We start from the raw sequence: 15,577 nt of genomic DNA on the forward strand, positions 1-15,577 counted from the left end.
AGCTGTATGATGCACAGACTCCATGTGTCATTTAGGTAGTTGGACATGGAGCAAAACATCTTCAGCCTCCTCACAGACTGCACTAAAATATGATAACTACTACTATTAACTACACACTGCGAGTTTGTCCCCCAAAGACAATATGTTGTGATATTCTTGTGCAGGAAAACCGAAGATGATTAGAGAACAGTGAGGGTCAGAGTGGGTTTTGTTGAACAGGGGTCAGGAATGTGTTATGTAAAGGCCCTGTGAGGGAAGGAAGAGAATGATGGAGAGAGTTAGACAGGACAGGGTCCAGGGAAACAGTGACTCACCTCACAGCTTTACACAAACCGGGGGAGAGGATCCCCTAGGGGAAGCTAAGGGTGTGTGTGTGTGTGTGTGTGTGTGTGTGTGTGTGTGTGGTGTGTGTGTGTGTGTGTGTGTGTGTGTGTGTGTGTGTGTGTGTGTGTGTGTGTGTGTGTGTGTGTGTGTGTGTGTGTGTGTGTGCGTGTGTGTAAGAGCAGGAGTGTGTGAATGTTTGCTTGTTAAGAGCACTGTGTGCCTGGCCCTTTCAGACTTCAGCATACTTCAATATGACTAAAGCCTGTAACACGGTACGCTTCCTAGCTCACAGAAAGTAAACAATCTGTGTCTACAACAGCTTGGGTTCAATTAAATGTTTTAAGGATGAGGTTTTGTATCAATCCAAGTGATAATATGTAAATGTTTCACCAATCAATATCGTCCTTTTCTCCTCTTTACAGTTTTTTTTAACTACCTGTCTCTACTCTGTCTCTGTACTCGTTGTGTGTGTGTGTTTGTGTGTGTGTGTTGTTGTGTGGAGCAGCGAGGGGAAGATGGTTGTTCTGTCACTAGCGATCGGGCTGGCTGAACAAGATGACTTCGCCAACCTCCCAGATCTACAGGAAGCACCAGCGTGCCAAGAAAACTCAACTCCACCGGACAAATCAAGGTACCAGCCAGCCTACGAACAAAAGAGTGAAAGGATGAGAAAGAGGGAGAGGGTGAAAGACAAAGAAAGAAAGAAAGAAAGAAAGAAAGAAAGAAAGAAAGAAAGAAAGAAAGAAAGAAAGAAAGAAAGAAAGAAAGAAAGAAAGAAAGAAAGAAAGAAAGAAAGAAAGAAAGAAAGAAAGAAAGAAAGAAAGAAAGAAAGAGTTGAGAGATAAAGCCCAGGTGAAATGAGGATAAGAGAGATTGAAGGAAAATAGTTGGTGTAGACTTCTCAGCAGTGTGTGTTATGTTCAGAGGTTCAGAGCAGATCTTTATGGTCCAGTTTTGAAGCTACTGTGTGATCGGCATGATCCACAATGAGAGGGAGCCTATACCAACCCAATGGGGACGCTGTAATTGGATGGGCTGACAGAAGCATCTGATTGGTTGGTTTCAGTGTCTTCCTGCTGTGAGAGTCCTGAGTTAGTACATTAGTAACAGGATTAGATATAGTCACTCTGAGAAGGTAGCAAGAAGTAATGACTTTTATTATATATTAAATAAGCATCTGCTCCCCATATATTGTCTCTGATCCCAGCCAATCAACCATTCCCCAATTCATTCTCCTGATCTGAAATAGGAATTATCAGGTAATAACACTAGAATGTCCAATCATCAAGTGTTAACTATGTGTCTACATCCTGTCCCACTTCATTGGTCCTAGCCTTACCGCAACGTGTTTGTTTACTTTTGCCATTCTAAGTCAGCTTTGGCTTTGTTTCCTCAGTTTTTCCATCTTTCCTTTTTCATGCTCCCTTGTTCTTTTCATGCTCCCTCTCATCCTGCCTCCCCCTTGTTAGCCTGTTTGCCTCCCGCTCTTCCTCGCCAGCTCAAAGAGGGTTTGATCTGCGTGTCTCCGTTCCTCAGCAGGGAGCATGGTGGGGGTGGACTCATTATTCGGGAGTGTGGTCCCCCCGTGTGAAATGCCTGTCTAAAAATATGCTAACCGTTCTTCTGCCACCGACTCCATATGTATTCCCCAACAGCTGTCAGAGACAAACACACTAACAGCCAACTACCAGCTGGGAAATAAGAACCAGAGCAACTCTTGTGGTGAGCAAACAGCTAGATAGGCTGCCGTGTTATCACCTAAAACGTTCTCAGGACTTGAGTGCTCTGCTTGCCTCCTGTCCCTCATGGGTAGTGGACTGTACATAAATCCCTATTATTGGGTAAGGAGTCCTACTGTGTTAGGTGGTGTAGTAGTGAGTGCTTTTATATGGTAGCGTTCAGTACATTTCTGTCCCAGATGAGCAATAGAACAGCTATTACATTTATCAGACAATAGTTAGTTTTCACTGAATTTCTCTGATGTAGACTATTTTGTACTGCATCTTATGATGTCAATACCATTTGTAATGCCTCCTGGAATTTCCACATTTCCTTTGTGCTCAGTTCTAAAAGGAACAAAATATGATGATGGTAGATGGAGTTCTGTGCAGCGGTCAGAATACATAAGAATTTTGTTCTGAAGGAACGCTATTGTGCTGTATTGGCCTGTGGGTTTGTCCTGTCATGGTCATGCTAATCGTATTTCACGGTCATGCCACGGTTATGACCTGTTCAGCCTTAAAATGCCTTCATTGCAGTCTCGGTGTGGAGGCACGCCTGCATGCTCATCTTCTCCCTCTTCCTGGTCGGGTGCCTGTCCAACATCAGTCTTTAATCAATGTGATCTGGTGCGAGGCACAATCGCGTGGGCCAACTTCTCTAGTGTCCTTCCACAATGAATAACCACTTTCAATCATCATCTCTGTCCATCTCTCAGTCTCTCTAGTTACCCCTGTGTGGGTCCCAGTGCCCCTGCCTTGCCTGCCCCTGCCTTGCCTGCCCCTGCCTTGCCTGCCCCTGCCTTGCCTGCCCCTGGCTTATGATGGATCCCAGCAGACTGAACATGATGGAAATGGATGATCCCGTGTGTGTGTGTGTGTGTGTGTGTGTGTGTGTGTGTGTGTGTGTGTGTGTGTGTGTGTGTGTGTGTGTGTGTGTGTGTGTGTGTGTGTGTGTGTGTGTGTGTGTGTGTGCGACAGAGAGACAGAGAGATAGAGAGAGAGCACACATATGCTGTCAGACAAAGAGAGAAACCTTTGTTTTCAGGTTGCTAGTGAAATGTACACTCACTGCCAAAAAGACAGAAGTATTCACTCAAAGAGAAATGGAACCATTCACAATTCAGATGCCTAGAAACATACAGTTCAATGAGATGAATAAATACACATACAGGCTGAGATGAAACTGACATTGACAGACATATACCATCCGTCCATACACACACCTTACTGTATATTAGAATAGGATGTCCTTGCATAGACAGAGAAAGGGTCATTGGTAGAGAGGGAAGGTTAATCATTCTCTCAAATGGAGAATATGTTCTGTTGCATCCGTGAGACCAGTCTTGTTTATCCCTGTAGAACTGAGTACAACGGAATATTATCTCTTTTGGGCAGAGAGAGAATCTTTATTCAGATGGATGGAGAATGATATGCCTTGGCTCATTCTCAGGAGACAGGAGTGTGCACTCAGATGCTTAGAAACAGGTAATCAAAGCTTCGTGAGAAGCATAAACTAGAGGCAGCGTAATCTCTGTTTCTTTTGCTATGGCAGCTCAATTAGAAACTAATCATAGTGTTACAGCACAACTCTAAAGCCAGTGATAACCAAGCTATATCCACAAGGAGATGAGGGAGGAAAACTATGGAATTATCCTGGAAGTCATTCGTATTTATTAGTAGTCTGGAAACATTTGTGCTGAGAGATTAGTAATGCTCCACAAAGTAGTCTAACCTGAGTGTTGTCTGACTCTAAAGCATGCTACTGCAGCTGCTTCTATTGAGCATTGTACTGTTCTCTGACGATGCCATTCTTACAGATATGATATCTGATCCAGAAAGTGTTTGTATTGTAAAAACTCAGTCCAAAGAGTGAATACAGTATTCTGTAGGCAATACCTTAAAGCTGGTTATTGAAGTTGTGGTCATCGAGTCATGCACTGGTGGCTGAGGTCCATTGTGTCAGAGGCCTTAAGCCTGACGGCTGACTGGAGTCACTGGACTAACCCTCCCACCAACATGCAGTAGCTACAGAGTTTTATCATGGCAGCTCGATATCATTACCATCTCAGAAATAAAATCTGCTGTAGCATGACAGTGCTAGCCCCCAGACACGCAGACACACAGAGAACATGTAAATAAGGAGCACAACGCTCCATGCTCTTTGAGCCTGGACCACCAACTCCTAGGAGCCAGAGTTTCTTCATCTGGCCTGTAATCAAATTGAGTCAAGCCTTATAATTACTCTTCTGGCTTGGCAACGGTCTCCATGGCCGCCTCTGGAGCTAGCTCAGGGAAACTTGATTGGTTGGGAACAGCAATATAGGTCAGCACAAAAGAGCCATATAAAAAAAAAAGTTAGCTCTGTCGCAGAATGCCATTCACCATGCCTTGCTGAGGCGTTTGAGTCGGAACACAAAGTTGATTAAAGGAAAGCGCAGTTATATAATCTGATGGAAAATAGTGAGAAATCCGCTTCGGAAGTCCTATGTGGAAAAAAGCGCTGCATAAATTCACCTTAAATAATATCTACGTGAGATATGAGGAGGAAATTACATCACTTTACCATCTCTTTACTTTACTAGGTGTTTGTGCAATAAAAGGCAGTTTAAAGATCAGTTGAAGCATCAACCAGCATTCACGGAATACCAACCAATCAGGATGACTCAGACTCAGGTTGGAGAAAAGTATTCAAACTGCAGTTAGCTGGACAACATATAGTAGTAGATGGCTCCATTAGTTGTATTAAGCTGGTACGGAGGGAGGTAGCCTGCTGATATGTTGGATGTTTGCACTGAGTGGGCTGACACCAGAGCTCAGGCCTCATCCATCACAGCCTAGGGACCTGTGAGTGTGTTGCGCTGCTCTCCTGGGGCATTGTATGATCAGCATGCCCATATACTGAATGTTTATGGATACACGCTTTCTCCCAAGCCAGGTCCCCCTGTTGATCCCTCATCTCTTATGTTTTCACCACTCTACCCCCTCTCCCATCATTAGAACCCACCCCTCACTCCCACTCCACCTCACCTCCATCTCCTCCCTCCATCATGCTGCCCTCTACAACACCAAGCCCGCTCCTCTCAATCCATCTCTCCATCTCTCATTCTTTCTCACTGTCTCTCTCTGCCTCTCATGCAGTCTCTCTTCCTCCCTTGATCTAATTGATCTATTAACCCTTTACTTACCTTCCCTCCCTTTGTCAGCCATTTCTTTCCCTCCCTCTACCTCTCTATCTCTTTATTCATCTAATCGTGCTTCCCCTGGGGGTGTTGACTGGCGCTCTGATGGGATGATGTCAGATCTCCGGTCCTCTGTCAGGTTGGATGACTGTCTGCCCAGGCAGCCTGGCTGGGTTACATCTGCATCACTGCTGAATATCACAACAGGGGAATGAGATTCCTGTGGGCAGCACACACACACACTCTCACACACAGATATGGAGATGGAGAAAAAGGAGTAGGGACACATACACACAGGAAAAGAGACACTCCAGAGATTCACATACACTCTATGTAATCAAAATGCAAAACGTGTCTTGGGCTCAGCCTGTTTGGGGACCTGTATTTGATACTTAAGCAAGTCAATTGTTTTTGCAGTGAAGCACCACTGTTTCTCTCCAATAATACTATGAAGATGCTTATATCATTCATATCTCATGAAGGCTTGCCTGCTATGAATGATATTATCGAGAGTACATTGAAAGATATTCTGCTCTACCAAACTCATCATTCCACCTCCATATAACTCCATTAACTCTATCTAACTCCATCTAACTTCATTAAATCTATCTAACATCATCTAACTCCATTAACTCCATTAAACTTCATTAACTCAATCTAACTCCATCTAATTTCATTAACTCTATCTAACTCCATCTAACTTCATTAACTCCATTAACTCTATCGAACTCCATCTAATTTAATTAACTCTATCTAACTCCATCTAACTTCATTAAATCTATCTAACATCATCTAACTCCATTAACTCCATTAAACTTCATTATCTCAATCTAACTCCATCTAATTTCATTAACTCTATCTAACTCCATCTAACTTCATTAACTCTATCTAACTCCATCTAACTCCATTAACTCAATATAACTCCATTAACTCATTCTAACTCCATTAACTCATTCTAACTCCATTAACTCTATCGAACTCCATCTAATTTCATTAACTCCATCTAACTCCATCTTACTCCATTAACTCAATCTAACTCCATTAACTCTATCGAACTCCATCTAATTTCATTAACTCTATCTAACTCCATTAACTCAATCTAACTCCATTAACTCCATTAACTCTATTGAACTCCATCTAATTTCATTAACTCTATCTAACTCCATCTAACTCCATTAACTCTATCGAACTCCATTAACTCTATCGAACTCCATCTAACTCCATTAACTCTATCTAACTCCATCTAATTTCATTAACTCAATCTAACTCAATCTAACTCCATTAACTCAATCTAACTCCATTAACTCTATTGAACTCCATCTAACTTCATTAACTCTATATAACTCAATCTAAGTCCATTAACTTCATCTAACTCCATTAACTCTATCTAACTCCATTAACTCCATCGAACTCCATTAACTCTATTTAACTCCATCGAACTCCATTAACTCTTATCTAACATCATCTAACTCCATTAACTCCATCTAACTCCATCTAACTTCATTAACTCTATATAACTCAATCTAAGTCCATTAACTTAATCTAACTCCATTAACTCTATCTAACTCCATTAACTCTATCTAACTTCATCAACTCTATCTAACTCCATTAACTCTATCTAACTCCATTAACTCTATCTAACTCCATTAACTCTATCTAACTCCATTTAACTCTATCTAACTCCATTAACTCCATTAACTCTATATAACTCCATCTAACTCCATTAACTCAATCTAACTCCATTAACTCAATCTAACTCCATTGACTCTATCTAACTCCATCTAACTCTATTAACTCAATCTAACTCCATTAACTTTATCTAATTCCATCAAACTCCATTAACTCAATTTTTTCTATCTAACTCCATTAACTCCATCTAACTCTATTAACTCAATCTAACTCCATTAACTCTATCTAATTCCATCAAACTCCATTAACTCAATTTTTTCTATCTAACTCCATTAACTCCATCTAACTCTATTGACTCAATCTAACTCCATCTAACTCTATTAACTCAATCTAACTCCATTAACTCTATCTAATTCCATCTAACTCCATTAACTCCATTAACTCCATTAACTCTATATAACGCCATCTAACTCCATTAACTGCATCTAACTCCATCTAACTTCATTAACTCCATTAACTCTATCGAACTCCATCTAATTTAATTAACTCTATCTAACTCCATCTAACTTCATTAACTCTATCTAACTCCATCTAACTCCATTAACTCAATATAACTCCATTAACTCATTCTAACTCCATTAACTCATTCTAACTCCATTAACTCTATCGAACTCCATCTAATTTCATTAACTCCATCTAACTCCATCTTACTCCATTAACTCAATCTAACTCCATTAACTCTATCGAACTCCATCTAATTTCATTAACTCTATCTAACTCCATTAACTCAATCTAACTCCATTAACTCCATTAACTCTATTGAACTCCATCTAATTTCATTAACTCTATCTAACTCCATCTAACTCCATTAACTCTATCGAACTCCATTAACTCTATCGAACTCCATCTAACTCCATTAACTCTATCTAACTCCATCTAATTTCATTAACTCAATCTAACTCAATCTAACTCCATTAACTCAATCTAACTCCATTAACTCTATTGAACTCCATCTAACTTCATTAACTCTATATAACTCAATCTAAGTCCATTAACTTCATCTAACTCCATTAACTCTATCTAACTCCATTAACTCCATCGAACTCCATTAACTCTATTTAACTCCATCAAACTCCATTAACTCTTATCTAACATCATCTAACTCCATTAACTCCATCTAACTCCATCTAACTTCATTAACTCTATATAACTCAATCTAAGTCCATTAACTTCATCTAACTCCATTAACTCTATCTAACTCCATTAACTCCATTAACTCTATCTAACTTCATCAACTCTATCTAACTCCATTAACTCTATCTAACTCCATTAACTCTATCTAACTCCATTAACTCTATCTAACTCCATTTAACTCTATCTAACTCCATTAACTCCATTAACTCTATATAACTCCATCTAACTCCATTAACTCAATCTAACTCCATTAACTCAATCTAACTCCATTGACTCTATCTAACTCCATCTAACTCTATTAACTCAATCTAACTCCATTAACTTTATCTAATTCCATCAAACTCCATTAACTCAATTTTTTCTATCTAACTCCATTAACTCCATCTAACTCTATTAACTCAATCTAACTCCATTAACTCTATCTAATTCCATCAAACTCCATTAACTCAATTTTTTCTATCTAACTCCATTAACTCCATCTAACTCTATTGACTCAATCTAACTCCATCTAACTCTATTAACTCAATCTAACTCCATTAACTCTATCTAATTCCATCTAACTCCATTAACTCCATTAACTCCATTAACTCTATATAACGCCATCTAACTCCATTAACTGCATCTAACTCCATCTAACTTCATTAACTCTATATAACTCAATCTAAGTCCATTAACGTCATCTAACTCCATTCACTCTATCTAACTTCGGCAACTCTATCTAACACCATTAACTCTATCTAACTCCATTTTCTCTATCTAACTCCATTAACTCTATTTAACTCTATCTAACTCCATTAACTCCATTAACTCTATCTAACTTCATCAACTCTATCTAACTCCATTAACTCTATCTAACTCCATTAACTCTATCTAACTCCATTAACTCTATCTAACTCCATTTAACTCTATCTAACTCCATTAACTCCATTAACTCTATATAACTCCATCTAACTCCATTAACTCAATCTAACTCCATTAACTCAATCTAACTCCATTGACTCTATCTAACTCCATCTAACTCTATTAACTCAATCTAACTCCATTAACTTTATCTAATTCCATCAAACTCCATTAACTCAATTTTTTCTATCTAACTCCATTAACTCCATCTAACTCTATTAACTCAATCTAACTCCATTAACTCTATCTAATTCCATCAAACTCCATTAACTCAATTTTTTCTATCTAACTCCATTAACTCCATCTAACTCTATTGACTCAATCTAACTCCATCTAACTCTATTAACTCAATCTAACTCCATTAACTCTATCTAATTCCATCTAACTCCATTAACTCCATTAACTCCATTAACTCTATATAACGCCATCTAACTCCATTAACTGCATCTAACTCCATCTAACTTCATTAACTCTATATAACTCAATCTAAGTCCATTAACGTCATCTAACTCCATTCACTCTATCTAACTTCGGCAACTCTATCTAACACCATTAACTCTATCTAACTCCATTTTCTCTATCTAACTCCATTAACTCTATTTAACTCTATCTAACTCCATTAACTCCATTAACTCTATATAACTCCATCTAACTCCATTAACTGCATCTAACTCCATTAACTCCATTAACTCAATCTAACTCCATTAACTCAATCTAACTCCATTGACTCTATCTAACTCCATCTAACTCTATTAACTCAATCTAACTCCATTAACTCTATCTAATTCCATCAAACTCCATTAACTCAATTTTTTCTATCTAACTCCATTAACTCCATCTAACTCTATTAACTCAATCTAACTCCATTAACTCTATCTAATTCCATCAAACTCCATTAACTCCATTTTTTCTATCTAACTCCATTAACTCCATCTAACTCTATTAACTCAATCTAACTCCATTAACTCTATCTAATTCCATCAAACTCCATTAACTCCATTTTTTCTATCTAACTCCATTAACTCCATCTAACTCCATTGAACTCCATCTAACTCCATTAACTGTATCTAACTCCATTAACTCTTATTTAACTCCATTTAACGTCATTAACTCTATCGAACATCATCTAACTCCGTTAACTCAATCTAAATCCATTAACTCTATCTAACTCCATTTTCTCTATCTAACTCCATTAACTCTATTTAACTATCTAACTCTATTAACTCTATCTAACTCCATTAACTCCATTAACTCCATTAACTCCATTAACTCTATATAACGCCATCTAACTCCATTAACTGCATCTAACTCCATTAACTCCATTAACTCAATCTAACTCCATTAACTCAATCTAACTCCATTGACTCAATCTAACTCAAACTAACTCCATTAACTCAATCTAACTCCATTAACTCATTAACTGCATCTAACTCCATTAACTCAATTTAACTCAATCTAACTACATTAACTATACCTAACTCCATTAACTCCATTAACTCCATTAACTCCATTAACTCAATCTAACTCCATTAACTCAATCTAACTCCATTAACTCAATCTAACTCCATTAACTCTATCGAACTCCATTAACTCTATCGAACTCCATCTAACTTCATTAACTCAATCTAACTCCATCTAACTCCATTGAACTCCATTAGCTTCATTGACTCTTATCTAACTCCAGCTAACTTCATTAACTCTAACTCCATCTAACTCCATTAACTCCATCTAACTTCATTATCTCTATCTAATTCAATCTAACTCCATTAACTTCATCTATCTCCATTAACTCAAACCAAATCCATTAACTCTATCCAACTCCATTAACTCTATCTTACTCCATCGAACTCCATTAACTCAATCTCTCCATTTAACTTCATAAACTCTATCTATCATCATCTAACTCCATTAACTCTAATTCCATGAAACTCCATTAACTCTATCTATCTCCATCTATCTTCATTAACTCTATCTAACTCCATTAACTCCATCTAACTTCATTAACTCTATCTAACTCCATTAACTCCATCTAACTTCATTAACTATCTAACTCCATTGCATTAAAGTAGAGAACACAATGAATTATTTTTGGAAAATGTCAATTTTCCACATGAGGCTATGCAGTTATTTGTTTATAACTTCAATATAACTTTCATATAATGGAAGATTAAAAGAAATGTTAAAGAGATGAGGGACACTTCATCATTTCCATTTCAAACTTCTTTGATCTCCCTTTGTTCAATTATCTTTCCCCACTACACTCTCCTTCCATGGTTACACTTCAAGAAGTCTCAGTGCATCCTTTGATTTGTTGGTATTGCTGCCCCTTTCAGAAAATCAGGAAGCATCTAAAGGCATTTATCTAGTAGATGACATAACATTGTATGCTCCCCTGCAACACAATATACAGAGATATGCACATTATAATGTCTTTGTTTCACAGTATGTCATCAGGTCCAGGTTCTCTTTCTTACATTTTGAACAGAGTTAACACTACTATGCTTTTCTTGTTTGTGGGGCAGGGAATTACGGTACCAAAGTCAACATTGTAGAAAAAATATGAAAACTCCAGCGCACACAATTTTATCTCTGCATATTTATTGTCAACATTTTGGTACACATCCTTTTTCAAGACCTTGAAAAAGGTTGTACACCAAAACGTTGACAGTAAATATGCACAGAGGAATTATGTGTGCAGGAGTTATTTTTGTATTTTCTCTACATCTCTGTCTCAGCTTGTCATGATGTCCCTGAGCAAGTGAGAAAAAGTCCCCTCTCTGTCCCCTGGGATGGGACCTGCTGCTTGGTCTAATTAATGGGAGGATAGGTTAGGCTCTCTGACCTGGGGTTAAGGTCATATGGTCAGGGTTCGGGTGTCAGGATCTTTCTAGGGATCACAGCATCGATCCTCAGGGGATGTATTTTATCTAAAGTATTGAGTGTGTGTTTGTGTTTCGGTATTTGTCGTGTGATGTCATGTGTGTGACAGTGCATATCATTTGTCATTGCTGTATTAAGACCACACAAACATTTGGAATAATAATACCAAAATGTACAGTATCTCTTGGGGGAGAGTCATTGTTCTATAACAGTCTGAGGTGTTTGGGCAGAGGAGTTAGTCCAGGAGGGGGATTGAGCAGAGGAGCAGAGGAGTTAGTCCAGGAGGGGGATTGAGCAGAGGAGCAGAGGAGTTAGTCCAGGAGGGGGATTGAGCAGAGGAGCAGAGGAGTTAGTCCAGGAGGGGGATTGGGCAGAGGAGCAGAGGAGTTAGTCCAGGAGGGGGATTGAGCAGAGGAGCAGAGGAGTTAGTCCAGGGGGGGGGGGGATTGGGCAGAGGAGCAGAGGAGTTAGTCCAGGAGGGGGATTGGGCAGAGGAGCAGAGGAGTTAGTCCAGGGGGGGGGGGATTGGGCAGAGGAGCAGAGGAGTTAGTCCAGGAGGGGGATTGGGCAGAGGAGCAGAGGAGTTAGTCCAGGAGGGGGATTGGGTGGAGGAGCAGAGCAGTTAGTCCAGGAGAAGGTTCATGTTCTGTCAGAGCCTGTTGTGTGAGGGCAGGGTAGAGCTGGGGGTGATTCTACAGTTTTCCTATAGATTCTTCCAGTGAATCAGTTGTTTGCACCATGGCATCTTCGCCCCCCTAGGGGCACGGTGGTATTTGGGTATGGAGAGAGGATGAGTAGGCATGACTGAGGTCAAGGGGCCTGATGACAATGTGGCCTACTGTCCCTGTCCCTGCTCCACAGGAGGTTTAGATTGCCTTGGATTCTATTACCTCCTTATGGGAGGTAATGGTTACCCGGCCGTATCCCTAGAAAATATAATCACGATACCATACAACCTCCGGTGGGAGCGTACAGTTTGGTAACCATGGTTACTCCAACCCCTAAAGGATGGATTATATAACCATTGAATTTGTGAGGGAAAGAGCGCAATGGACTAGTCTTTACTTTACAGTAGCTCATATCAATGGACTCGTATTTACTTTACAGTAGCTCATATCAATGGACTAGTCTTTACTTTACAGTAGCTCATATCAATGGACTAGTCTTTACTTTACAGTAGCTCATATCAATGGACTAGTCTTTACTTTACAGTAGCTCATATCAATGGACTAGTCTTTACTTTACATTAGCTCATATCACTGATCTAGTCATTACTGTACATTAGCTCATATTTCCCTGGCTTCCCATCAGTACTCAGAGCCCATCAGAGCCCTCGTATGATGTTTACAGCAGTCCACCACACACATAACCTCCCTCAATATTAGCCTACTACAGTGGTGTAGTGCTGTTGTTTAGGGTGTGTGAGTGCAACAATTTGTTAAAAAATGATGTCATAACATCTCAATCAAAGTTTGTACCAACAGATATAGCCTACTGAATATTATTATAGAATATGCATAAAATGCATCTTCCAATTGCAATGTCTGCCCTATGCCCACACATATTGTCTCAAGACAATTGTAAAGTTTATATGTTTATTTGTCACATGCTTCGCATATACAACAGGTGTAGACTAACAGTGAAATGTTTACTTACGGGCCCTACCCAAAAATGCAGAGAGATCACCAAGTTAGGCATATGTAATTTCAAAATAGCCCATCGTCACTGTCAATCGTTAATGATAATTGTTCACGTTTTACTGGTGAAATGTCCAAACTGCGTCTGCATGCAGATCATTTGATCTCAATCAGTTTCATGGGAATATGCATGTAGAGCTTCTTCAATGACTGTTTTTTGAGAGAATTAGAGCAGATGATTTTAACAAACTATTATCCTTTCTTGTATTTTGTTTCAATCAAAGCATACAGTATAACCTGCCTAGTGGCGGGTAACCATCCTAAAATGTCATTAGAAATGAGGAGGTGTTTTTGGTGTAACAGTATCGTTATAAGCTTACTATGCTGTTATATTTGTTATTATTATTATTACACTATTCTCTATTGACACTAGAGTATGATGCCAGACTGACTCAGGTTTTAGTGTAGGGCAGTGGATCCAGGGCTGTGTGTATGTGCCTGTCTGTCTGTCTGTTTGTGTGTGTCTTTGTCTTGTGTATTGGTCTTTAAGTGAATCATGGGGGAGGTGGGTAGGGGAGGGTACTGGGAGTGGGTGGGCAGGAGGGGTTTTTCTTCTTGTGCTCTCTCCAGCCTTGCAGCAGAGTGTCCCCACCTCTTCCCTTTTCCCTTTGGTCTCAGGCTCTGGGCACAGGTAACACTCCGTAAGGATATTATCACAGGTCATGGTGAGAAGTAGAGGCCTCGCCTGCCTCCACGTGCCCCCGCTAGTGTGGTGTGTGTGTGTGTGTGTGTGTGTGTGTGTGTGTGTGTGTGTGTGTGTGTGTGTGTGTGTGTGTGTGTGTGTGTGCGTGTGCGTGTGTGAGTGTGTGTGTTTTCCCAGAGGCTCTCACCTGCACCTGTCATATGTCCTCCAATCCCGTTGTGTCTTGCTGTTGATGTGTCTGCGTGTTTGCTGCCCTCTGCGACCCCCTCCCAAGCCCCCACGCCGCACGCCTACCATCCTTTCACTCCCTCCATCCCAGGTGCTTGCTGTCTCTCCAGCCATTGCCGTGCCAACAGAGCAGCACATATTCTTTAGCTGGTGATCTGGGAAGGGAAGCAGCAGGGGTTGGTCCAGGCTCCATCAGCCATCTCTGGCAGCTGCATGCCACTGCAAGCTGACTGACATGACCCTCACTGTGCCCACACACAACCATGCCACTGCAAGCTGACTGACATGACCCTCACTGTGCCCACACACAACCATGCCACTACAAGCTGACTGACATGACCCTCACTATGCCCACATACAACCATGCCACATGTTAGCGTCACGTTAGCCCCACGTTAGCCTCATCAGTTAGCCTTAACAGTAACATATGGAAGAAGAGAGAAGATGACCTTACTCTATCTAGTTAGAGTGCTTTGTATGGACTCTTGTTAGCCTATTTGTAGTCATTTGTTTTGATGGTAGGAAGTTGATTGAATCAGACTGAGACAGTCATTCCCTGTGGGTGGGACACAACTCTAGACATCGACAGCAGGCTTTGGGTTAGATCCAACCTTTAATGAATCAGCATACAGGGAGATCATAGACTAAGGAAGGAAAGAGAAATGGAAAAGATAGATTTGGACTGAGGGCGTAAAGAGGAAGGACAGCAGGAGATGTTGGATATGAAAAAAATTGACGTGATTCAGTAAAGATAAGATAAACGGAAGACGAAGCAAGGTGTATCAGTTGTTGAGATGTTTGGCACTTTGACCTCTCCCCCTTCCATCATCTTATGTCTCCCCTCATTCAATCCCCTCCCCTGCCGTCTACGGTGTGAATCTTCCTGACAGCTTTCCCCTCCAATCACAGCTATGCCAATCAAGAGATCCCCCTGGAACCAGGCTCATCCACATGACCTGTTTTGCTTACACTTACCTGTCTGTCTGTCTGTCTGTCTGTCTGTCTGTCTGTCTGTCTGTCTGTCTGTCTGTCTGTCTGTCTGTCTGTCTGTCTGTCTGTCTGTCTGTCTGTCTGTCTGTCTGTCTGTCTGTCTGTCTGTCTGTCTGTCTGTCTGTCTGTCTGTCTGTCTGTCTGTCTGTCTGTCTGTCTGTCTGTCTACATTCATTGTATGTGTCTTTCTCT

At 40.3% G+C, this 15,577-nt stretch overlaps 1 protein-coding gene across 2 annotated transcripts in view; it reads left to right on the forward strand.

The window, feature by feature from the left end:
- LOC106562326 (synaptotagmin-7) overlaps positions 1 to 15,577 on the forward strand; it is a 106,889-nt gene that overhangs the window by 81,512 nt on the left and 9,800 nt on the right. For both annotated transcript variants that reach the window (XM_082957830.1, XM_082957829.1), the window contains one exon: positions 830 to 955. In XM_082957830.1, the coding sequence (XP_082813956.1) occupies positions 830 to 955 (126 nt within the window). The remainder of the gene's footprint in view (positions 1 to 829; positions 956 to 15,577) is intronic.

Source organism: Salmo salar, chromosome 11, assembly GCF_965601325.2.
Source record: "Salmo salar chromosome 11, fSalSal1, whole genome shotgun sequence".
Lineage (NCBI taxonomy): Eukaryota > Metazoa > Chordata > Actinopteri > Salmoniformes > Salmonidae > Salmo > Salmo salar.